Genomic DNA, 26,291 nt, shown 5'->3' on the forward strand with positions numbered 1-26,291 from the left:
TGTCTCTCTCTGTCTCTCTCTGTCTCTCTCTGTTTCTATCTGTCTCTCACTGTTTCTCTGTCTCTCTCTGTCTCTCACTGTTTCTCTGTCTCTCACTGTCTCTCTCTGTCTCTCTGTGTCTCTCTCTGTTTCTATCTGTCTCTCACTGTTTCTCTGTCTCTCACTGTCTCTCTCTGTCTCTCTCTGTCTCTCGCTGTCTCTCTCTGTTTATATCTGTCTCACTGTTTCTCTGTCTCTCTCTGTCTCTCACTGTTTCTCTGTCTCTTTCTGTCTCTCTCTGTTTCTATCTCTCTCTCTCTGCGTCTCTCTCTGTTTCTATCTGTCTCTCACTCTTTCTCTGTCTCTCTCTGTCTATTTCTGTTTCTATCTCTCTCTCTGTCTCTCTCTGTTTCTATCTCTCTCTCTGTCTCTCACTGTTTCTCTGTCTCTCTCTGTCTCTCTCTGTTTCAATCTGTCTCTATCTTTCTCTCTCTGTCTCTCTCTGTTTCTATCTCTCTCTCTGTCTCTCACTGTTTCTCTGTCTCTCTCTGTCTCTCTCTGTTTCAATCTGTCTCTATCTTTCTCTCTCTGTCTCTCTCTGTTTCTATCTCTCTCTCTGTGTCTCTCTGTCTCTCTCTGTTTCTATCTCTCTCTCTGTCTCTAACTGTTTCTCTGTGTCTCTCTGTTTCAATCTGTCTCTATCTTTCTCTCTCTGTCTCTCTCTGTTTCTATCTCTCTCTCTCTGTGTCTCTCTGTCAATTCAATTCAATTCAAGGGCTTTATTGGCATGGGAAACATGTGTTAACATTGCCAAAGCAAGTGAGGTAGATAATATATAAAGTGAAATAAACAATAAAAATTAACAGTAGACATCACACATACAGAAGTTTCAAAACAATAAAGACATTACAAATGTCATATTATATATATATATATATATATATATATATATATATATATATATATATATATATACAGTTTTTTAACAATGTACAAATGGTAAAGGACACAAGATAAAATAAATAAGCATAGATATGGGTTGTATTTACAATGGTGCGTGTTCTTCACTGGTTGCCCTTTTCTCGTGGCAACAGGTCACAAATCTTGCTGCCTTGATGGCACACTGTGGAATTTCACCCAGTAGATATGGGAGTTTTTCAAAATTGGATTTGTTTTCGAATTCCTTGTGGATCTGTGTAATCTGAGGGAAATATGTCTCTCTAATATGGTCATACATTGGGCAGGAGGTTAGGAAGTGCAGCTCAGTTTCCACCTCATTTTGTGGGCAGTGAGCACATAGCCTGTCTTCTCTTGAGAGCCATGTCTGCCTACGCCTGCCTTTCTCAATAGCAAGGCTATGCTCGCTGTGTCTGTACATAGTCAAAGCTTTCCTTAATTTTGGGTCAGTCACAGTGGTCAGGTATTCTGCCGCTGTGTACTCTCTGTGTAGGGCCAAATAGCATTCTAGTTTGCTCAGTTTTTTTGTTAATTCTTTCCAATGTGTCAAGTAATTATCTTTTTGTTTTCTCATGATTTTGTTGGGTCTAATTGTGCTGCTGTCCTGGGACTCTGTAGGGTGTGTTTGTGAACAGAGCCCCAGGACCAGCTTGCTTAGGGGACTCTTCTCTAGGTTCATCTCTCTGTAGGTGATGGCTTTGTTGTGGAAGGTTTGGGAATCGCTTCCTTTTAAGTGGTTATAGAATTTAACAGCTCTTTTCTGGATTTTGATAATTAGTGGGTATCGGCCTAATTCTGCTCTGCATGAATTATTTGGTTTTCTACGTTGTACACTGAGGATATTTTTGCAGAATTCTTCGTGCAGAGTCTCAATTTGGTGTTTGTCCCATTTTGTGAAGTCTTGGTTGGTGAGCGGACCCCAGACCTCACAACCATAAAGGGCAATGGGCTCTATGACTGATTCAAGTATTTTTAGCCAGATCCAAATTGGTATGTTGAAATTTATGTTCCTTTTGATGGCATAGAATGCCCTTCTTGCCAAGTCTCTCAGATCGTTCACAGCTTTGTGGAAGTTACCTGTGGCGCTGATGTTTAGGCCAAGGTATGTATGGTTTTTTGTGTGCTCTAGGGCAACAGTGTCTAGATGGAATTTGTATTTGTGGTCCTGGTGACTAGACCTTTTTTGGAACACCATTATTTTGGTCTTACTGAGATTTACTGTCAGGGCCCAGGTCTGACAGAATCTGTGCATAAGATCTAGGTGCTGCTGTAGGCCCTCCTTGGTTGGTGACAGAAGTACCAGATCATCAGCAAACAGCAGAAATTTGACTTCGGATTCTTGTAGGGTGAGGCCGGGTGCTGCAGACTTTTCTAGTGCCCGCGCCAGTTCGTTGATATATATGTTGAAGAGGGTGGGGCTTAAGCTGCATCCCTGTCTAACCCCACAACCCTGTGTGAAGAAATTTGTGTTTTTTTGCCAATTTTAACCGCACACTTGTTGATTGTGTACATGGATTTTATGATGTCGTATGTTTTACCCCCAACACCACTTTCCATCAGTTTGTATAGCAGACCCTCATGCCAAATTGAGTCGAAGGCTTTTTTGAAATCAACAAAGCATGAGAAGACTTTGCCTTTGTTTTGGTTTGTTTGGTTGTCAATTAGGGTGTGCAGGGTGAAAACATGGTCTGTTGTACGGTAATTTGGTAAAAAGCCAATTTGACATTTGCTCAGTACATTGTTTTCATTGAGGAAGTGTACGAGTCTGCTGTTAATGATAATTCAGAGGATTTTCCCAAGGTTACTGTTGACGCATATTCCACGGTAGTTATTGGGGTCAAATTTTTCTCCATTTTTGTGGATTGTCTCTCTCTGTTTCTATCTCTCTCGCTGTCTCTCTCTGTGTCTCTCTGTCTCTCTCTGTTTCTATCTGTCTCTGTCTGTTTCTCTCTGTTTATGTTTCTCTTTGTTTCTCTCTTTCTGTCTCTCTCTGTCTCTCTCTGTTTCTATCTCTCTCTCTGTGTCTCTCTGTTTCTATCTCTCTCTCTGTCTCTCTCTGTGTCTCTCTGTCTCTCTCTGTTTCTATCTGTCTCTGTCTGTTTCTCTCTGTTTATGTTTCTCTTTGTTTCTCTCTTTCTGTCTCTCTCTGTCTCTCTCTGTTTCTATCTCTCTCTCTGTGTCTCTCTGTTTCTATCTCTCTCTCTGTCTCTCTCTGTGTCTCTCTGTCTCTCTCTGTTTCTATCTGTCTCTGTCTGTTTCTCTCTGTTTATGTTTCTCTTTGTTTCTCTCTTTCTGTCTCTCTCTGTCTCTCTCTGTTTCTCTCCATCTCCTCTGTTTCTCCTCTTGTCATGCCTGTCATTGGAGGTGATGGGTTTATAGAGATTTTCACACTTTGAAAGAAGGAATGGCGTTGGGAGTTTGTTTTGCATTCCCACTCTCTCTTGACTGATTCGTCTCACTTTCGTTCTATATTTTTACTCTCAACCCCCCTTCCAATTTTCTACCAGTGTAACTGAACACCTCTGAAGTAAGCAGCCATTTGTGAAACAGATTCTTTGTAAAAGAAAACGTTTGTATAATAAACAACGACATAAAGATTTATTTTTAGATTATGTGAATATAGTCTACAGAGAATCACACAAAACCAACATATTCCTGACCATGTACCAATTATGTCATTTTTATAACAAGACATATAAAGTATATGTACTTCTTGATATGCACTTCTTGATTTTGCACTAATATGTCCTCCTGTATTACTTGAAAACCTTTATTCACATGGCTCAAGACGTGTATGCTATTTCTGTACAGCAATTCGAAAATGAAAACAACCTTGCCAATAGTATCTCTTCTCTGTCTGTCTATACTATCTCTTCTCTGTCTGTCTATACTATCTGTCTGTCAATACTATCTCTTCTTTGTCTGTCTATACTATCTCTTCTCTGTCTGTCTATACTATCTCTTCTCTGTCTGTCTATAGGATAGGATAAGTAATCCTTCTCACCCCCCTTTAAGATTTAGATGCACTATTGTAAAGTGACTGTTCTACTGGATGTCATAAGGTGAATGCACCAATTTGTAAGTCGCTCTGGATAAGAGCGTCTGCTAAATGACTTAAATGTAAATGTTAAATGTCTATACTATTTCTTCTCTGTCTGTCTATACTATCTGTCTGTCAATACTATCTATCTCTGTCTGTCTATACTATCTGTCTGTCAATACTATCTCTCTCTGTCTGTCTATAATATCTCTTCTCTGTCTGTCTATACTATCTGTCTGTCAATACTATCTCTCTCTGTCTGTCTATACTATCTCTTCTCTGTCTGTCTATACTATCTCTTCTCTGTCTGTCTATACTACCTGTCTGTCAATACTATCTCTCTGTGTCTGTCTATACTATCTCTTCTCTGTCTGTCTATACTATCTGTCTGTCAATACTATCTCTCTCTGTTTGTCTATACTATCTCTTCTCTGTCTGTCTATACTATCTATCTCTGTCTGTCTATACTATCTGTCTGTCAATACTATCTCTCTGTGTCTGTCTATACTATCTCTTCTCTGTCTGTCTATACTATCTGTCTGTCAATACTATCTCTCTCTGTTTGTCTATACTATCTCTTCTCTGTCTGTCTATACTATCTGTCTGTCAATACTATTTCCTCTATCTCTTCTCTATCTTTCAAAACTATCGCTTCTCTCTCTGCCAATACTATCTCTTCTCTGTCTGTCAATACTATCTCATCTAGGTCTGCCAATACTATCTCTTCTCTGTGGGTCAATGCGATATCTTCTCTGTCTTTCAATACTATCTCTTCTCTGTGTCAATACTATCTATCTGTCAATACTATCTCCTCTCCATCTTTCAAAGCAATCTCTTTTCTCTCTGTCAATAAAATATCTTCTCTGTTGGTCAAAACTATCTCTTCTATGTCTGTCAATACTATCTGTATGTCAATACTATCTCTTCTCTCTCTGTCAATAATATCTCTTCTCTCTCTGTCAATAATATCTCTTCTCTCTCTGTCAATACTATCTCTTGTCTGTCTGTCAATACTATCTCTTCTCTCTCTGTCAATACTATCTCTTCTATGTCTGTCAATACTATCTCTTATCTGATTGCGTCTTCAAGAGAGCGAGTTGCACCCCTGACAGGTCAACAACTACAGACCAGTATCCCTTCTTTCTTTTCTCTCCAAAACTCTTTTCTTGACCTTCTTGATCCCAGCAGGTCTCATTATGAGACTCTCTTCCAGGTGGCGTGGCGCAACTACAGAATCTGTCTCCTCACTCACGCGCTCTCATCTCTCCACAGGTCTCAAGACTAGGTATCACGGAGGCGCTCCGCACCGCTGCTAACTCTCTCTCCTCTGCTCTCATCCTTCAGGGGTTGGGCATCTCCGGCCCCACGCTTGGATTGCGTCCTACCTGTCGCTCTACCAGGTGGCGTGGCCCTCTCCTCACCATTCTGTTCTAGGCTATACACCAAGTCACTTGGCTCTGTCATAACCTCACATGGTCTCTCCTATCATTGCTATGCAGACGACACACAATTAATCTTCTCCTTTCCCCTTCTGATGACCAGGTGGCGAATCGCATCTCTGCATGTCTGGCAGACATATCAGTGTGGATGACGGATCACCACCTCAAGCTGAACCTCGGCAAGACGGAGCTGCTCTTCCTCCTGGGGAAGGACTGCCCGTTCCATGATCTCGCCATCACGGTTGACAACTCCATTGTGTCCTCCTCCCAGAGCGCTAAGAACCTTGGCGTGATCCTGGACAACACCCTGTCGTTCTCAACTAACATCAAGGTGGTGGCCCGTTCCTGTAGGTTCATGCTCTACAACATCCGCAGAGTACGACCCTGCCTCACACAGGAAGCGGCGCAGGTCCTAATCCAGGCACTTGTCATCTCCCGTCTGGATTACTGCAACTCGCTGTTGGCTGGGCTCCCTGCCTGTGCCATTAAACCCCTACAACTCATCCAGAACGCCGCAGCCCGTCTGGTGTTCAACCTTCCCAAGTTCTCTCACGTCACCCCGCTCCTCCGCTCTCACCACTGGCTTCCAGTTGAAGCTCGCATCCGCTACAAGACCATGGTGCTTGCCTACGGAGCTGTGAGGGGAACGGCACCTCAGTACCTCCAGGCTCTGATCAGGCCCTACACCCAAACAAGGGCACTGCGTTCATCCACCTCTGGCCTGCTCGCCTCCCTACCACTGAGGAAGTACAGTTCCCGCTCAGCCCAGTCAAAACTGTTCGCTGCTCTGGCCCCCAATGGTGGAACAAACTCCCTCACGACGCCAGGACAGCGGAGTCAATCACCACCTTCCGGAGACACCTGAAACCCCACCTCTTTAAGGAATACCTAGGATAGGATAAGTAATCCTTCTCACCCCCCTTTTAAGATTTAGATGCACTATTGTAAAGTGACTGTTCCACTGGATGTCATAAGGTGAATGCACCAATTTCGCTCTGGATGAGAGCGTCTGCTAAATGACTTAAATGTAATGTAATGTATGTCTGTCAATACTATCTGTCTGTCAATACTGTCTCTTCTCTCTCTGTCAATAATATCTCTTCTCTGTCTGTCAATACTATCTCTTCTCTCTCTGTCAATACCTTCTCTTCTCTGTCTGTCAATACTATCTCTTCTCTCTCTGCCAATACTATCTCTTCTCTCTCTGCCAATACTATCTCTTCTCTGTCTGTCAATACTATCTTCTCTCTCTGCCAATACTATCTCCTCTCTCTCTGCCAATACTATCTCTTCTCTGTCTGTAAAACAGACAGCAACCAGGCAACAGACAGCCGAAGGCAACAGGATTATTTTAATAGTTTAATTCTACAGGAGGATAACAAGTATTTTCCCAATTCCACAACAATGTTGTACAGTACAGTCTGATATCTTTATCAACTGAAAACCTAATGCTATGATTGAGATGATAACTGAGTATGTTGCACTGCTTGCTTGTGCGTGTGTGTGTGTGTGTGTGTGTGTGTGTGTGTGTGTGTGTGTGTGTGTGTGTGTGTGTGTGTGTGTGTGTGTGTGTGTGTGTGTGTGTGCGTGTGTGTGTGTGTGTGTGTGTGTGTGTGTGTGTGTGTGTGTGTGTGTGTGTGTTTTTGTGTCTCCATTTGATCAAAGTCAAGTACAATGCCATACAAGATTGTGTGTGTCATTCCGTTACACCAGGACAAGACAAGACAGTATATATGGCAAGATAGGACACGAGAAGACAGGACAAGACAGGACAATACTGGAGGCTGTCTCAGTGCTGCTGCAGTAGTTTATGTGTCGGGGGGCTCGGGTCAGTCTGTTATATCTGGAGTACTTCGCCTGTCTTATCCGGTGTCCTGTGTGAATTTAAGTATGCTCTCTCTAATTCTCTCTTTCTTTCTTTCTCTCTCTCGGATGACCTGAGTTCGAGGACCATGCCTCAGGACTACCTGGCCTGATGACTCCTTGCTGTCCCCAGTCCACCTGGCCGTGCTGCCGCTCCAGTTTCAACTGTTCTGCCTGCGGCTATGGAACCTTGACCTGTTCACCGGGCGTGCTACCTGTCCCAGACCTGCTGTTTTCAACTCTCTAGAGACAGCATGAGCGGTAGACATACTCTCAATGATCGGCTATGAAAAGCCAACTGACATTTACTAGTTGTTGCACCCTGCTGTGGTGATTATTGTTTGACCATGCTGGTCATTTATGAACATTTGAACATCTTGGCCATGTTCTGTTATAATCTCCACCCGGCACAGCCAGAAGAGGACTGGCCACCCCTCATAGCCTGATTCCTCTCGAGGTTTCTTCCTAGGTTTTGGCCTTTCTAGGGAGTTTTTCCTAGCCACTGTGCTTCTACACCTGCATTGCTTGCTGTTTTAGGTTTTAGGTTTTAGGCTGGGTTTCTGTACAGCACTTTGAGATATCAGCTGATGTAAGAAGGGCTAGATAAATACATGATTGATTTGAGGACAGGACAATACAGGACAGGACAAGACAAGACAGGACAAGACAGGAAAGGACAATACAGGATGGGACAAGAAAAACAAGACAGGACAAGACAGGATAGGACATGTGGCAAGATAAGACAAGACAGAACAAGACAGGGCAATACAGGACAAGTCAATACAGGACAGGACAGGACATGTGGCAAGATAGGACAAGACAAGACACGACAAGACAGAACAAGACAGGCCAAGACGGGACAGGACATGTAGAAAGATAAGACAAGACAAGACAGGACAAGACAAGACAGGACAATACAAGACAGGAAAGGACAGGAAAATACAAGACAGGACAAGAAAAACAAGACAGGACAAGACAGGACAGGACATGTGGCAAGATAAGACAAGACAGAACAAGACAGGACAATACAGGACAAGTCACTAAAGGACAGGACATGTGGCAAGATAGGACAAGACAAGACACGACAAGACAGAACAAGACAGGACAGGACATGTGGGGAAACAAGACAGGACAAGACAGAACAAGACAGGACAGGACAAAACAAGACAGGACAAGACCGGACAGGACATGTGGCAAGATAGGACAAGACAAGACAGAACAAGACAGGACGGGACAATAGAGGACAGGACAAGACAAAACAAGACAGGATCAGGCAGGACAGGACATGTGGCAAGATAGGAAAAGACAAGACAGAACAAGACATAACAAGACAGGACAGGATAATACAAGACAGGACAAGACATAACAAGACAGGGCATGACAAGACAATACAGGACAAGACAGGACAGGACAAGACAGGACAGGACAAGACAGGACAGGACAAGACATGATTGGACAAGAAAGTACAGGACAGGACAGGACAGGACATTGGCAAGATAGGACAAGACAATAGAGAACAAGACAGGACAGGACATGTGGCAAGATAGGACAAGACAAGACAGAATAAGACAGGACGGGACAATAGAGGACAGGACAAGACAAAACAAGACAGGACATGGCAGGACAGGACATGTGGCAAGATAGGAAAAGACAAGACCTCTCCTCCTCTCCTCTCCTCTCCTCTCCTCTCCTCTCCTCTCCTGTCCTGTCCTGTCCTGTCCTCTCCTCTCCTCTCCTCTCCTATCTTTTCCTCTCCTGTCCTCTCCTGTCCTCTTCTCTCTTCTCCTCTCCTCTCCTCTCCTCTCCTCTCCTCTCCTCTCCTCTCCTCTCCTCTCCTCTCCTCTCCTCTCCTCTCCTCTCCTCTCCTCTCCTCTCCTCTCCTCTCCTCTCCTGTCCTCTCCTCTCCTGTCCTCTCCTCTCCTGTCCTCTCCTCTCCAGTCCCGTCCCGTCCTCTCCTCTCCTCTCCTCTCCTCTCCTCTCCTCTCTTGTCCTCTCCTCTCCTCTCCTAACCACTCCTCTCCTGTTCTCTCCTCTCCTCTCTTGTCCTCTCCTCTCCTGTCCTCTCCTCTCCAGTCCTGTCCTGTCCTCTACTCTCCTCTCTTGTCCTCTCCTCTCCTCGCCTCTCTTCTCCTCTCTTGTCCTCTCATCTCCTCTCTTCTCCTCTCTTGTATCCTCCTCTCCCCTCCTCTCTTCTCCTCTCTTGTCCTCTCTTGTCCTCTCCTCTCTTCTCCTCTCTTGTCCTCTCTTGTCCTCTCCTCTCCTCTCCTCTCTTCTCCTCTCCTGTCCTCTCCTCTCTTCTCTTCTCCTCTCCTCTCCTGTCCTCTCCTCTCCTCTCCTCTCCTCTCCTCTCCTCTCCTCTCCTTTGTCCCTGTCCTAACCTCTTCTCTTCTCCAGTCCTGTCCCTCTTCTCCTCTCCTGTCCTGTCCTCTCTTCTCCTCTCCTGTCCTCTCCTGTCCTCTCCTCTCTTGTCATCTCTTCTCCTGTCCCCTCCTGTCCTCTCCTGTCCTCTCCTCTCCTCTCCTGTCCTCTCCTCTCCTCTCCTCTCCTCTCCTCTCCTCTCCTCTCCTCTCCTCTATTCTCCTCTCAACTCCTCTCCTGTCCTCTCCTCTCCTGTCCTCTCCTCTCTTCTCTTCTCCTGTCCTCTCCTCTCCTGTCCTCTCCTGTCCTGTCCTCTCCTCTCTTCTCCTCTCCTGTCTTCTCCTCTCTTATCTTCTCCACTCCTGTCCTGTCCTCTCCTCTCCTCTCTTCTCTTCTCCTGTCCTCTCCTCTCTTCTCCCCTCCTGTCCTCTCTTCTTCTCTTCTCTCCTGTCCTCTCCTCTACTGTCCTCTCCTCTCCTGTCCTCTCCTCTCTTCTTCTCTCCTCTCATGTCCTCTCCTCTCTACTTATTTCCTATCCAGTCCTGTTCTATCCTCTAGTCTCTTCCCCTCTCCTTTCCTCTCCTCTCTTCCCCTCTCCTCTCTTCCCCTCTCCTGTCCTCTCTTCTCTACTTCTTTCCTATCCAGTCCTGTCATATCCTCTCGTCTCTTCCCCTCTCCTGTTCTCTCATCTCTACTTCTTTCCTATCCAGTCCTGTCCTATCCTCTAGTCTATTCTCCTCTCCTCTCCTCTCCTCTCCTCTCCTCTCCTCTCCTCTCCTCTCCTCTCCTCTCCTCTCTCCCTCTCCTCTCTCCTCTCCTCTCCTCTCCTCTCCTCTCCTCTCCTCTCCTCTCCTCTCCTCTCCTCTCCTCTCCTCTCCTCTCCTCTCTTCCCCTCTCCAGTCCTCTACACTCTACTTCTTTCCTTTCCAGTCCTGTCCTATCCTCTAGTCTCTTCCCCTCTCCTTTCCTCTCCTCTCTTCCCCTCTCTTCCCCTCTCCTGTCATCGTCTCTCTTCTTGTCTCCTCTCCTGTCCTCTCCTCTCTTCTTCTCTCCTCTCCTTTCCTCTCCTCTCTTCCCCTCTCTTCCGCTCTCCTGTCATCTTCTCTCTTCTTCTCTCCTCTCCTGTCCTCTTCTCTCTTCTTCTCTCCTCTCCTGTCCTCTCCTCTCTTCCCCTCTCTTCCCCTGTCCTGTCCTGTCCTCTCTTCCCCTCTCCTGTCCTCTCCTGTCCTCTCCTCTCTACTTCTTTCCTATCCATTCCTTTCCTATCCTCTAGTCTCTTCCCCTCTCCTTTCCCCTCCTCTCTTCTTCTTCTCTCCTCTCCTGTCCTCTCCTCTCTTCTCCTCTCCTCTCCTGTCCTCTCCTCTCTTCCCCTCTCTTCCCCTCTCCTGTCCTCTCCTCTCTTCCCCTCTCTTCCCCTCTCCTGTCCTCTCCTCTCTACTTCTTTCCTATCCATTCCTTTCCTATCCTCTAGTCTCTTCCCCTCTCCTTTCCCCTCCTCTCTTCTTCTTCTCTCCTCTCCTGTCCTCTCCTCTCTTCTTCTCTCCTCTCCTGTCCTCTCATCTCTTCTTCTCTCCTCTCTTCTTCTCTCCTCTCCTTTCCTCTCCTCTCTTCTTCTCTCCTCTAATGTCCTCTCATCCCCTCTCTTCCCCTCTCTTCCCCTCTCTCTTCTACTGTAGCTCAGTTGTCCTAGAGCATGGCGCTTGTAACTCTCAGGGTAGTGGGTTCGATCCCCGGGACCACCCATACGTAGAATGTATGCACACATGACTGTAAGTCCTTTGGATAAAAGCTTCTCTTCCTAAATGGCATATATTACTTCTTTCCTATCCAGTCCTGTCCTATCCTCTAGTCTCTTCCCCTCTCCTTTCCCCTCCTCTCTTCTTCTCTCCTCTCCTGTCCTCTCCTCTCTTCTTCTCTCCTCTCCTGTCCTCTCCTCTCTTCCCCTCTCTTCCCCTCTCCTGTCCTCTCCTCTCTACTTCTTTCCTATCCATTCCTTTCCTATCCTCTAGTCGCTTCCCCTCTCCTTTCCCCTCCTCTCTTCTTCTCTCCTCTCCTGTCCTCTCCTCTCTTCTTCTCTCCCCTCCTCTCCTCTCTTCCCCTCTCCTGTCCTCTCCTCTCTACTTCTTTCCTATCCATTCCTTTCCTATCCTCTAGTCTCTTCCCCTCTCCTTTCCCCTCCTCTCTTCTTCTCTCCTCTCCTGTCCTCTCCTCTCTTCTTCTCTCTTCTTCTCTCCTGTCCTCTCCTCTCTTCTTCTCTCCTCTCTTCTTCTCTCCTCTCATTTCCTCTCCTCTCTTCTTCTCTCCTCTCCTGTCCTCTCCTCTCTTCTTCTCTCCTCTCTTCTTCTCTCCTCTCCTTTCCTCACCTCTCTTCTTCTATCCTCTCCTGTCCTCTCCTGTCCTTTCCTCTTCTCTTCTGTTCTCTCTTCTCCTCTCCTGTCCTCTCTCTCCTGTCCCCCTTCTCATGTCCTCTCTTGTCCTGTCCTCCTCTCATTTCTTGTCCTGTGTACTTCTCTCTTGTCCTCTCCTGTCCTGTCCTCTCTTCCCCTCTTCTGTCCTGTCCTGTCCTCTCTCTCTTGTCCTTGACTGTCCTCTCCTCTTTTCTCTCTTCTCCTTTCATGTACTCTTCTCTCCTGTCCTCTACTCTCCTGTCCTCCACTCTCGGGTCCTCTACTCTCCTTTCCTGTCCTCTCCTTTCCTGTTCTCTCCTGTCATCCCCTGTCCTCCACTGTCCACTTCTCTCCTGTCCTCTACTCTCCTCTCCTGTCCTCTCCTCTCCTTTTCTCCTTTCTTGTTCTGTCCTCTTCTCTCCAGTCCTCTCCTATCTTCTCCTGTCCTCTCCTATCTTTTCCTCTCCTATCTTCTCCTCTCCTGTCCTGTTCTCTCCTCTCCCCTCTTCTTTTCTCCTGTCCTGTTCTCTCCTCTCTTCTTTTCTCCTGTCCTGTCCTCTCTTGTCCTGTATTTTTTTTGTCCTCTCCTGTCCTCACTTCTCCAGCAAGGGTTAGACCAGGCCAGACTAAACATTATACTGGCAGAGTGCAGTTTACAGTGTGCAGACAGGAATCTTTGTAAGCCATGTGAATCTCCAGACAGGGAGATAGATAAATGGACCGTTGGCTAAATGAAGAAAGGAGGGCCTCAAATGAACCTTCCCAGGGAAGCACTCGGCTGGTGCAGTGTTGTTTTCTGGGTAACAGGTGGGAGGTATGGCGTGACCTCATTAACAAGACTCTTATTGTATTGTCCTGCCCTGCTTCACTGGAGGGGTCACCCCTGTGCCCCTTACCCAGATACTAACACCCCCCCCCACACACACACACACACACGCACACACACAAATACACACACATTTCCAAAACTGATGGTTGGCGGTCCTTAATTGAATTGGGAGGTGATCAGTGAAATGTCCAATGCAGTGGCTTGATTCTCCTGGAAGAGAAGCATCTGTTCCCCTTCCTGTGCCACTTGACTGCAGGGCAGTGTACTCTGTCACATGGATTTTGTGGTACACACACTCACACAGCCACACACACACATCCACACACACACAGCCACACACACACAGCCACACACACACACACACACACACACACACACACATTGCTTGTCTAACACACCCACACAGTGCACTGGATGCTCTTGTGGTTCTGTAACATTAGCCATTAACAATGCCCTCCTGTTTACTGTGTGGGAGAGTTAAAGTCTCCCACTTAAGGGATTACCTTATGCTTCCCTGAGCGCCCGCCTCTCCCTCCACGCCACCGCCACCCCGCTCCCGGCCAAAATGACAGCCACACAAAGGAGGGCAATGAAAAACATAGTGGTCCGCTGATTGAGATGGCCTTTGTCCCCTTTCTTACTACCTCTCTCTCCCTGCCAGCCACTTTTCATCATCTCAATAAAGAGCTGTTCATTCGTCAAACGTCACTCTGCTCGCCCCTTCATTTCACTGGCTTGGGTTTTGGGGGGTCATGGGGGGGGGGGTTCATTGTAGCTTTATGACTTTCCTACATGTGGCCTTACATGGTTGCTGACTAATGTGGGTGAGTTGTGGTTAGGCCGTATCAGTTCTGCTCTGTGTTACTGAGAGGTGAGGGTTTTACAGGCCACAGAGATTCCTTTTCTCTGTACTCTCATTCAAGTGGCATTCAAGTGGTGTGACATCAGCCTTACCAATCTTACAAAGCAGCCCTCCTGGGCTGGGAGGAGTCCTGTAAGCACTGGGGCGGGGACATGCACCTCAAAGCCCCCAGGCCTGTTTACTGACTGAGTCATTGTGGTTCTCCTCTCCCCTCTCCTCTTCTCCTCTGTTCTCCTCTATCCTCTGTCCTCGTCTCTCCTCTGTCCTCCTCTCTCCTCTGTCCTCCTCTCTCATCAATCTCTCCTCGATCCTCCTCTCCACTTCTCCCCTCCTCTCTCCTCTGTCCTCATCTGTTCTATGTCCTCCTCTCTCCTCCTCTCTCCTCCCCTCTCCTCATCTGCCCTCATATGTCCTCTCTCCTCTCTCCTCATCTGTCCTCATCTGTCCTCTCTCCTCCTCTCTCCTCATCTGTCCTCATCTGTCCTCTCTCCTCCTCTCTCCTCCTCTGTCCTCATCTGTCCTCCTCCCCTATCAGAGGGATTATTTTCAAACTCCAGGCTGAGAGCTGAAGCCCTTCCTGGTTGTCTGAGAAGGAGAGGGCCCACACACACACACACACACACACACACACACACACACACACACACACACACACACACACACACACACACACACACACACACACACACACACACACACACACACACACACACACCACAAGGTCTCTTCCAAACACACACTTCAAACTCAGACACACCGAGCAACACAGACACCCACATTAACGTAGAGTCATGGCTGCCCTCTGAAGAAAGCAGTAGACAGCTGACTACTGGAGCTTATAAGAATACTAAGTTGTCAGGTGGAGAGAATTTACATGAGAGTCGCCTGCAGTTTATGTGCTGTACATGACCCCCTAAATGCTGCCCACACCAGGTGGAAGTTGTGGAGTTACTAAACATAATTGTTGTTGTTGTGTGTGTGTGTGTGTGTGTGTGTGTGTGTGTGTGTGTGTGTGTGTGTGTGTGTGTGTGTGTGTGTGTGTGTGTGTGTGTGTGTGTGTGTGTGTGTGTGTGTGTGTGTGTGTGTGTGTGCGTGCGCGCGTGCGTGCATGTATAAGTGAACATACGTGTGACAAACAGCCAGCCGTGAAAAGCCTGATCCCACAAGGCCCCCAGCCATTTTGATGTTGCATTCATGACCTTGCGAGGTGTGAGAAACGTAATCCTGTTTAGAGCATGGCGAGAGTGTGGAAGGAGTTTAAACATACCCTTCACATGAAGGCATTTGTCAAGTAGGCTGCTAGCTATTTCACTGTCATTCCTGCATATCACTGTGTAGCCTATGTTCCCTTCTCTCCTTCTCCCCTTTTTAACATGATGGTAACATCTGATCTCTGTTATTTTAGTACTCTGCTCTATGTTTTAACATGACAAGTAATGTGATGTTTGCTCTCCTGTGTGTGTTTGTGTATACGTGCATGGCATGCCAGCACGCATTTGTGTGTGTGTGTGTGTGTGTGTGTGTGTGTGTGTGTGTGTGTGTGTGTGTGTGTGTGTGTGTGTGTGTGTGTGTGTGTGTGTGTGTGTGTGTGTGTGTGTGTGTGTGTGTGTGTGTGTGTGTGTATGGCTGCGTGCATGCGTTTGTGAGTGCATGCTTGTGTATGGATAGGTTCATAGAAATAGCTAATGAGGGCTTCAACCTTACTAACTGAACATGACCTTTTATCACACTGACACTGTACCAAAACACAATGAATGAAACATTTAGATGACCATTCACTGTTAAAAATCATCTGATCTGGTTTTATGCTTCTGCTTAGCTTGTCTATTCTGTTTGTGGGTCACTCATTTTGCAGGGGGCGTGTGGAATAGCAGTGATTCGTTGAAAACCCTAAACACTGCAGTATGACATGTCACAGGCCTGGACTACAACACAGGACCACCACACAGCAGGAGCACAGGACCACCACACAGCAGGACCACAGGACCACCGCACAGCAGGACCACAGGACCACAGGACCACCACACAACAGGACCACAGGACCACCGCACAGCAGGACCACAGGACCACCGCACAACAGGATCACAGGACCACCGCACAACAGGACCACAGGAAAACCGCACAACAGGACCACAGGACCACCGCACAGCAGGACCACAGGACCACAGGACCACCGCACAACAGGACCACAGGACCACAGGACCACAGGACCACCGCACAACAGGACCACAGGACCACAGGACCACCGCACAACAGGACCACAGGACCACCGCACAGCAGGACCACAGGACCACCGCACAGCAGGACCACAGGACCACCGCACAGCAGGAACACAGGACCACCGCACAGCAGGACCACAGGACCACTGCACAGCAGGACCACAGGACCACCGCACAGCATGACCACAGGACCACCGCACAGCAGGACCACAGGACCACAGGACCACCGCACAACAGGACCACAGGACCACCGCACAGCAGGACCACAGGACCACCGCACAACAGGACTACAGGACCACCGCACAACAGGACCACAGGAACACAGGACCACAGGACCACCGCACAACAGGACCACAGGACCACCGCACAACAGGACCACAGGACCACCGCACAACAGGACCACAGGACCACTGCACAGCAGGACCACAGGACCACCGCACAACAGGACCACAGGACCACCGCACAGCAGGACCACTGGACCACTGCACAGCAGGACCACAGGACCACCGCACAGCAGGACCACAGGACCACCGCACAGCAGGACCACAGGACCACAGCACAACCGGACCACAGGACCACCGCACAACCGGACCACAGGACCACAGCACAACCGGACCACAGGACCACCGCACAACCGGACCACAGGACCACAGCACAACAGGACCACAGGACCATCGCATAACAGAACCACGCACAACAGGACCACAGGACCACCGCACAACAGGACCACAGGACCACCGCACAACAGGACCACAGGACCACCGCACAACCGGACCACAGGACCACATCACAACCGGACCACCGCACAACAGGACCACAGGACCACAACAGGACCACAGGACCACAACAGGACCACAGGACCACCGCACAACAGGACCACAGGACCACAGTACAACAGTACCACAGGACCACAGTACAACAGGACCACATGACCACAGTACAACAGGACCACAGGACCACAGTACAACAGGTGGCTACTGTGGCTCACAAACAGCTACCCGGTAAACAACAAACAGACAAGCACAAGCTCGCACATACGTTACTCAGCGTAAACACATGAAATCCATACACAGACAAACACACCTACATACAGCGGCTTGCGAAAGTATTCACCCCCTTTAGGTATTTTTCCTATTTTGTTGCTTCCAACCTGGAATGAACATGGATTTTTGGGGAGGTTTGAATCATTTGATTTACACAACATGCCTACCACTTTAAAGATGCAAAATGTTTTTATTGTGAAACAAACAAGAAATAAGACCAAAAGAAATGAAAACTTGAGCGTGCATAACTATTCACACCCCCCAAGTCAAAACTTTGTAGAGCCACCCTCTGCAGCAATTAAAGCTGCAAGTCTCTTGGGGTATATCTCTATATCTCGGCACATTTAGCCACTGGGATTGTTGCCCATTCTTCAAGGCAAAACTGCTCTAGCTCCTTCAAGTTGGATGGGTTCCGCTGGTGTACAGCAATCTTTAAGTCATACCACAGATTCTCAATTGGATTGAGGTCTGTGGTTTGACTAGGCCATTCCAAGACATTTAAATGTTTTCCCTTAAACCACTCGAGTGTTGCTTTACCAGTATGCTTAGGGTCATTTTCCTGCTGGAAGGTGAACATCAGTCCCAATCTCAAATCTCTAGAAGACCGAAACAGGTTTATCTCAATAATTTCCCTGTATTTAGCGCCATCCATCATTCCTTAAATTCTGACCAGTTTCCCAGTCCCTGCCAATTAAAAACATCCCCAAAGCATGATGCTGCCACCACCATGCTTCACTGTGGGGATAGGGTTCTTGGGGTGATGATAGGTGCAAAAAAAGTGTTTGTCTTTGATGGCCAAAAAGCTCAATTTTAGTCTCATGTGACCAGAGTACCTTCTTATATATGTTTGGGGAGTCTCCCACATGCCCTTTGGCGACCACCAAACATGCTTGCTTATTTTTGGCCACTCATCCATAAAGCCCAGCTCTGTGGAGTGTACGGCTTAAAGTGGTGCTATGGACAGATACTCCAATCTCCTCTGTGGAACTTTGCAGCTCCTTCAGGGTTATCTTTGGTCTCTTTGTTGCCTCTCTGATTAATGCCCTCCTTGCCTGGTCTGTGGGTTTTGGTAGGTGGCCCTCTCTTGGAAGGTTTGCTGTGGTGCCATATTCTTTCAATTTTTTAATGGTGGATTTAATGGTGCTCCGTGGGATGTTCAAAGTTCCAGATATTTTTTATAACCCAACTCTGATCGGTACTTCTCCACAACTTTGTCCCTGACCTGTTTGGAGAGCTCCTTGGTCTTCATGACCTTTGGTGTTTGTGTGATCTTGTCTATGTGTAGTTGCCTGTCAGCACTCGTTTGTATAGCTTCAAGTTTAATTTTGTTATTTTGTTAGTTTGTTCAGTGTTTCATTCTTTAAGTAAATAAGAATGTACGCATACCACGCTGCGCCTTGTTCCGATCCTTATAACAAACTTGACACCCACAACTGAAGGTGGGAAAAGGGCTTCCTAAGTATGATCCCCAATCAGAGACAACGATAGACAGCTGCCTCTGATTGGGAACCATACTAGGCCAACAAAGAAAAAGAAAACATAGAACTACAAAACCTAGAGTACCCATCCTATTCACACCCAGACCTAACCAAAATATAGAGAATAAACAGGGATCTCTAAGGTCAGGGCGTGACAGATCCCCTGTTTTCAACACTCCAGTACCCACCAAACTTTGGGATACTGCCACGCTGCTCAGGGTAATTTTCATTGCACACACCAAGCTATGGTAAGACGAGGTAGCCAGATTTCAGACAGGAAAAACACTGCAGTTAGCTAAGCTACATTTCCTCAACAGCCAAGACCACAACACAAACCAAACATATTGCTTTTTAAAAAACAGTAAGCTAGTTATGAACCTGCATATAGCTATAGTCAATGGTTGAACCCCAAACAGAGCCTAAGTTCAGTGTGCAAATGCGTGCTAGCATCAGACTTCCCACGCTCGCAGGACAGCATCGCTGTTTCAAACAATGTAGAATACTTTTCATCACTTACAGGCAAATGCTCCCTCTCTTGCCTTGTCATTATTAGAATTCATATTTGTGCTGACTGATTAACATAGTGTTAAGTTACTTTTCAGTGTGTTCCCAGAAAATCTGAAGTTGCCATCAACAAGTAGAAAGTAGTCAGGGTGCTGCACACTGTGCACCCAGCTAAAACAACACTCCTGCATGGGTGCCTGTGTAGGGGTGTTTTACACTGGCTGAAAGGTGATTGGATTCCATTTGGAACCGGGCTGCCTCCCGGATGTGAGCCAGATGCCCACTCTGTCTGATGGCGAAGTCAACTCAAGACGCAATTATGCACGTGTAGTAACAAGTACAATTCTGTTTTCACATGCAAAAGTGAATGCTTTTGATAAACACACTATCTGCCTTCCCTCCCTGCTTCCGCCCGATGATGTGACGGGCCATATTAATCAAACCCCCTCTACGCTTGCTTAAATTGTGTGCCATGCTGTGCGCAGTCAAAAGAAAATGACATGCTCACTAACATAGTTAGCTACGTGATTAATTGAGTCTGTTTTCAATAAATCAACTCGTTTAGACTATTGTAAGTTAACCAAGCAAGATAAATAAATGAACAAAATCGTTTTGGAACAAGCACTTCAAGACTGCTCATTTAAATGGTCTGTCGAAATCAGTGTTTTAAGAACAGGGTTTGTGGTGTAATGGCTAGAGGTATCTGAAGACTCTGGGTTTGTCTCCTGGAAGACACGTTTTGACAGTTATTTAATTTATAGTTTTGACAGCCCCCTGCCGACACACACAGACACATTTTCATATTTTCATTCATTAGTTGTCTCTTAAAAGAGCCTTTGGGTTTGTGGAGTGGCAGGCAAGTGGCATTGAGTGTGGTGGTGTGTACTACTGCCATCGTCTTAATAGAGCATAGGAGAGACCAACTCTCAGACTCTCAAGCAAGATGTCGCTGCCCTGTTCCGTGACTTGCACGCCATCCCTACGGTACTGCCTAGGGACATAGTTCTTTATGGCAGAGTGGTGGATTGTGGGAATACGCCTGTCACAGAGAATTGCAAGCTGGCCCATATGGAACTAACGAACGATTTATGCAAATTTAAATGCACCTTCAATACTTAAAATGTATGTTCTCTTCCAAATCTGTGAGCACTTCTACATATTTATACTGCCATTTAACAATAAGGAAACGTGTGCTCTTTTATTGGAGTTGGATAGCTGTGTATCGCATTAGTTAAGACATTTGTAACTGAAGTTTTGTATTCAAGGGTTAAGAGCACTGATCCAATTTCAGAATTGAAAATATGTCTTGAATTTCTCTTAAGAGTGTTGTGCTTATCGAATGACTTTGTATTTTTCAGCTGTTCACCAAGACCTCAGCTGTTCACCGAGACCTCAGCTGTTCACCAAGACCTCAGCTGTTCACCGAGACCTCAGCTGTTCACCTAGACCTCAGCTGTTTACCAAGACCTCAGCTGTTCACCGAGACCTCAGCTGTTCACCGAGACCTCAGCTGTTCACCGAGACCTCAGCTGTTCACCGAGACCTCAGCTGTTCACCGAGACCTCAACTGTTCACCGAGACCTCAGCTGTTCACCGAGACCTCAGCTGTTCACCGAGACCTCCGCTGTTCACCGAGACCTCAGCTGTTCACCAAGACCTCAGCTGTTCACCAAGACCTCAGCTGTTCACCGAGACCTCAGCTGTTCACCGAGACCTCAGCTGTTCACCGAGACCTCAGCTGTTCACCGAGACCTCCGCTGTTCACCGAGACCTCAGCTGTTCACCGAGACCTCAGCTGTTCACCGAGACCTCAGCTGTTCACCAAGACCTCAGCTGTTTACCAAGACCTCAGCTGTTCACCAAGACCTCAGCTGTTCACCGAGACCTCAGCTGTTCACCAAGACCTCAGCTGTTTACCGAGACCTCAGCTGTTCACCAAGACCTCAGCTGTTCACCGAGACCTCAGCTGTTCACCGAGACCTCAGCTGTTCACCAAGACCTCAGCTGTTCACCGAGACCTCAGCTGTTCACCGAGACCTCAGCTGTTCACCGAGACCTCAGCTGTTCACCGAGACCTCCGCTGTTCACCGAGACCTCAGCTGTTCACCAAGACCTCAGCTGTTCACCGAGACCTCAGCTGTTCACCAAGACCTCAGCTGTTCACCGAGACCTCAGCTGTTCACCGAGACCTCAGCTGTTCACCGAGACCTCAGCTGTTCACCAAGACCTCAGCTGTTCACCGAGACCTCAGCTGTTCACCAAGACCTCAGCTGTTCACCGAGACCTCAGCTGTTTACCAAGACCTCAGCTGTTCACCAAGACCTCAGCTGTTCACCGAGACCTCAGCTGTTCACCAAGACCTCAGCTGTTCACCAAGACCTCAGCTGTTTACCAAGACCTCAGCTGTTCACCAAGACCTCAGCTGTTCACCGAGACCTCAGCTGTTCACCAAGACCTCAGCTGTTTACCAAGACCTCAGCTGTTCACCAAGACCTCAGCTGTTCACCGAGACCTCAGCTGTTCACCGAGACCTCAGCTGTTCACCGAGACCTCAGCTGTTCACCGAGACCTCAGCTGTTCACCGAGACCTCAGCTGTTCACCGAGACCTCCGCTGTTCACCGAGACCTCAGCTGTTCACCAAGACCTCAGCTGTTCACCAAGACCTCAGCTGTTCACCGAGACCTCAGCTGTTCACCGAGACTTCAGCTGTTCACCGAGACCTCAGCTGTTCACCAAGACCTCCGCTGTTCATCAAGACCTCAACTGTTCACCGAGACCTCCGCTGTTCATCAACGCCTCAGCTGTTCACCAAGACCTCAGCTGTTCATCAACGCCTCAGCTGTTTACCGAGACCTCGGCTGTTCACCAAGACCTCGGCTGTTCACCAAGACCTCAGCTGTTCATCCACACCTCAGCTGTTTACCGAGACCTCGGCTATTCACCAAGACCTCAGCTGTTCACCGAGACCTCCGCTGTTCAACGAGACCTCAGCTGTTCACCGAGACCTCCGCTGTTCATCAAGACCTCAACTGTTCACCGAGACCTCAGCTGTTCATCAAGACCTCAGCTGTTCACCGAGACCTCCGCTGTTCAACGAGACCTCAGCTGTTCACCGAGACCTCAGCTGTTCACCGAGACCTCAGCTGTTCATCAAGACCTCAGCTGTTCACCGAGACCTCCGCTGTTCATCAAGACCTCAGCTGTTCACCGAGACCTCAGCTGTTCACCGAGACCTCCGCTGTTCATCAAGATCTCAGCTGTTCACCGAGACCTCAGCTGTTCATCAACGCCTCAGCTGTTTACCGAGACCTCGGCTGTTCACCAAGACCTCAGCTGTTCATCCACACCTCAGCTGTTCACCGAGACCTCTGCTATTCACCAAGACCTCAGCTGTTCATCACGACCTCAGTTGTTCATCAGGTCCTCAGCTGTTCACCAAGAACTCAGCTATTCATCAAGACCTCAGCTGTTCATCAAGACCTCAACTGTTCACCAAGACCTCAGCTGTTCATCAAGAACTCAGTTGTTAATTGAAACCATGAATAGTAGAATCAGGTGTGGTAGAACTGGGCTTGAACAAAAAGCCTGTATAAACCTGTAGCTTGTCAAGAGTAATTGTGGCCATCCCTGAATTGCAGTTACAAAGTTGACCATGTCTGATGAATGTACATTTGGTTGTTGGTTATATTTCGTGATAACTCACCTTTGTTTACAGGTAATGCAGTACTAGCCCTTTCTTCAATAAACTTTAAGGTACATTTTCATGTAAATAGTACATGTGGGTACATGTTGTATATGTGTGTTCCAGGAGCTTTCTCGGTTGTTTTAAGAGATATCAGGGAATATTTTTCCAGGTTACTCCATATTTTCTAAAAAGTGGCGCCTGTTTTTTTGCTTCCTTCTGGAAAATCAGCTGTTAATATGAAATAAATACAAACAACTACATTATCTCTGTTGCCATTTGTCATTTTTGTTTACTTTTACATCACTTTTATTGCTGTGTTATGCTGAATTATAGACTGGGTGGTTCGAGCCCTGAATACTGAGTGGCTGAAAGCAGTGGTATATGAGACTGTACACCACAGGTTTGATATAACATTGTAATTACATAGGTAACCAGTTCATAATAGCAAATAAGGCACCTCGGGGGTTGTGGTATATGGCAAATATACCATGGCTAAGGCCTGTATCCAGGCACTGCATAATAAGAGTCCTTAGCCGTGGTATACTGGCCATATACCACAAACCTTGTGCCTTATTGCTTAATTATAATGTTGTATGATAATGTTGCACAATCACCTTCTAGTGTAAAAACCAAGGAAATTAAAAACAGAAACATTATGTTCAAAGTGAGAATATGCATTGGTCTGAAGACAACAACAAAAAAGGAAATTCACATGAGCACCACAATGCCTATTCCACCCATGCTCTACCAAGGTTTTCCAGCACACGGCTTAAACCTACTACAGAAGTTACGTTGGTATTGTACTTCAAGCTATGTGTAGGCAGGTTGCTTAGGATTCAAACATTCTTGAACAGCCTACTTCATGCTATTCAGAGAGATAATGGGTTTTATGGTGTCCTGCTATTAAAATGATGTATACGACCTTGAATATGTGGACATCTATAAGTACCTAGGTGTATGGCTAGACTGTAAACTCTCCTTCCAGACTCATATCAAACATCTCCAATCGAAAATCAAATCAAGAGTCGGCTTTCTTTTCCGCAACATAGCCTCCTTCACTCACGCCGCCAAACTTACCCTAGTAAAACTGACTATCCTACCGATCCTCGACTTCGGCGATGTCATCTACAAAATTGCTTCCAACACTACTCAGCAAACTGGATGCAGTTTATCACAGTGCCATCCGTTTTGTCACTAAAGCACCTTATACCACCCACCACTGCGACTTGTATGCTCTAGTCGGCTGGCCCTCGCTACATATTCGTCGCCAGACCCACTGGCTCCAGGTCATCTACAAGTCCATGCTAGGTAAAGCTCCGCCTTATCTCAGTTCACTGGTTACGATGGCAACACCCATCCGTAGCACGCACTCCAGCAGGTGTATCTCACTGATCATCCCTAAAGCCAACACCTCATTTGGCCGCCTTTCGTTCCAGTTCTCTGCTGCCTGTGACTGGAACGAATTGCAAAAATCGCTGAAGTTGGAGACTTTTATCTCCCTCACCAACTTCAAACATCTGCTATCTGAGCAGCTAACCGATCACTGCAGCTGTACATAGTCTATCGGTAAATAGCCCACCCATTTTTACCTACCTCATCCCCATACTGTTTTTATTTATTTACTTTTCTGCTCTTTTGCACACCAATATCTCTACCTGTACATGACCATCTGATCATTTATCACTCCAGTGTTAATCTGCAAAATTGTAATTATTCGCCTACCTCCTCATGCCTTTTGCACACAATGTATATAGACTCCCCTTTTTTCTACTGTGTTATTGACTTGTTAATTGTTTACTCCATGTGTAACTCTGTGTTGTCTGTTCACACTGCTATGCTTTGTCTTGGCCAGGGCGCAGTTGCAAATGAGAACTTGTTCTCAACTAGCCTACCTGGTTAAATAAAGATGAATTAAAAAATTTAAATTAAAAAATAGCGGTATACATCGCAGGAGGTTGGGGCATCTTAAATGGGGAGGATGGGCTTGTGGTAATGGCTGGAGCGGAATAACTGGAATGGTATAAAATACATAAAACACATGGTTTCCAGGTGTTTGATTCCATTCCATTTGCTCCTTTCCAGCCATTATTATGAGCCTCAGCCTCCACTGCTATACATACATCATTTGGTTGAATGTATTTTTAGATATAGGCCTATTGTAAATGTGCATTATTGTTGCTTCATAATCTTGTTTTGCAAAAACAAATTCAAGTACAAACATAGGATAACATAAGCAACATATTCACTTTACAGTGGTAATGAACTGTCCGCTAATCAGCACAGCAATTTCTAAATCAGGACAATGTTTGAAACACAAGTGGTTGTGAGCTTTTGTCAGTATTACACAAATGGACTAACACTTACAAAGATCAGGAATGTAGACAAGCTCTATCTTTCTGAACCAGTGTGTCCACCACCACCTGTTATGTTGGGAGCTACTGACTAAAAAAGGATGTCGTTATGGTATTTTGTTTTGCTCAAATGTTGGTTTAAAGAATGCATGCATGCATTAATACAAGACAAAACAACTCAATCAAGCCTGACAGTCTTGTAAGTGTAAAAGCAAAGCATGCTTTCATTTAATTAAAAGAAAGCATGAAAAGGTTTGTAATGCGATAATGTCTTACTGTGGTGTGTGAGGAATCTAATACTTTAACTTGTATGCAGTACAAATGGCATTGTTGTGGAAGCACCTCCTCTAAGAGTATGAACTAGGCTGTTTGAGAAGGTTTGAATCCTAAGCAACCTGGCTACACATAGTTTGCACAATACCAACATAGCTATTGTAGTAGGTCAAAGTTGTGTGCTGGAAAACCTTGGTAGAGCATGAGCGGAATAGACATTGTGGTGCGCATGTGAATTTTCTCTATTTTTCAGCTTCAGACCAATGCCTACTCTCACTTAAAATGTAAAATATGCCTCTATTACTGAACTCTGATCCTCAGTGAACCCGTTCAGGTTATCCTCTATCGAGTGATACTACTAATAATGCATTTCTATTCACAGAAGAACTCATCCTTACCCTTTGCCTCTCTTTTGCCCACTCATACACCTCACTCTCAGAGCTTTGGAACCTTGTGCTTTACCCCTGCATTTACCACTGTGTTACCCCTGCATTTACCACTGTGTTACCCCTGTGTTTACCACTGTGTTACCCCTGCATTTACCACTGTGTTACCCCTGTGTTTACCACTGTGTTACCAATGCATTTACCACTGTGTTACCCCTGTGTTTACCACTGTGTTACCCCTGCATTTACCACTGTGTTACCCCTGTGTTTACCACTGTGTTACCCCTGTGTTTACCACTGTGTTACCCCTGTGTTTACCACTGTGTTACCCCTGTGTTTACCACTGTGTTACCCCTGCATTTACCACTGTGTTACCCCTGTGTTTACCACTGTGTTACCCCTGCATTTACCACTTACTGTGTTTACCACTGTGTTATCCCTGTGTTTACCACTGTGTTATCCCTGTGTTTACCACTGTGTTACCCCTGCGTTTACCACTGTGTTACCCCTGCATTTACCACTGTGTTACCCCTGCATTTACCACTGTGTTACCCCTGTGTTTACCACTATGTTACCCCTGCATTTACCACTGTGTTACCCCTGTGTTTACCACTATGTTACCCCTGCATTTACCATT

General features: G+C 46.6%; 1 protein-coding gene and 1 long non-coding RNA gene across 2 annotated transcripts; one reads left to right on the top strand and one right to left on the bottom strand.

Annotated features, from left to right (window-relative positions):
- The first annotated feature begins 6,441 nt into the window (after positions 1-6,441).
- Positions 6,442-20,315, top strand: LOC127907219 (mucin-2-like). Its single transcript, XM_052461200.1, has 2 exons — positions 6,442-7,539; positions 15,570-20,315. Exon 2 carries the CDS (start codon positions 15,624-15,626, stop codon positions 16,863-16,865), a length of 1,242 nt encoding a protein of 413 aa, XP_052317160.1. The 5' UTR covers positions 6,442-7,539; positions 15,570-15,623; the 3' UTR covers positions 16,866-20,315.
- A 6-nt stretch (positions 20,316-20,321) lies between these two features.
- Positions 20,322-21,690, bottom strand: LOC127907220 (uncharacterized). The gene is made up of 5 exons (XR_008063783.1): positions 21,509-21,690; positions 21,148-21,223; positions 21,053-21,109; positions 20,540-20,786; positions 20,322-20,387 (listed from the first exon to the last, which is right to left on the bottom strand). It is a non-coding gene; the product is annotated as an uncharacterized LOC127907220 (long non-coding RNA).
- Positions 21,691-26,291: the final 4,601 nt, after the last annotated feature.

This window comes from Oncorhynchus keta, chromosome 14 (genome assembly GCF_023373465.1).
Source record: "Oncorhynchus keta strain PuntledgeMale-10-30-2019 chromosome 14, Oket_V2, whole genome shotgun sequence".
In the NCBI taxonomy this organism is placed as follows: Eukaryota; Metazoa; Chordata; class Actinopteri; order Salmoniformes; family Salmonidae; genus Oncorhynchus; species Oncorhynchus keta.

Excerpts from the sequence above, each read along its gene's own strand:
- LOC127907219 (XM_052461200.1), top strand. The coding sequence starts at position 15,624 with ATGTCACAGGCCTGGACTACAACACAGGACCACCACACAGCAGGAGCA.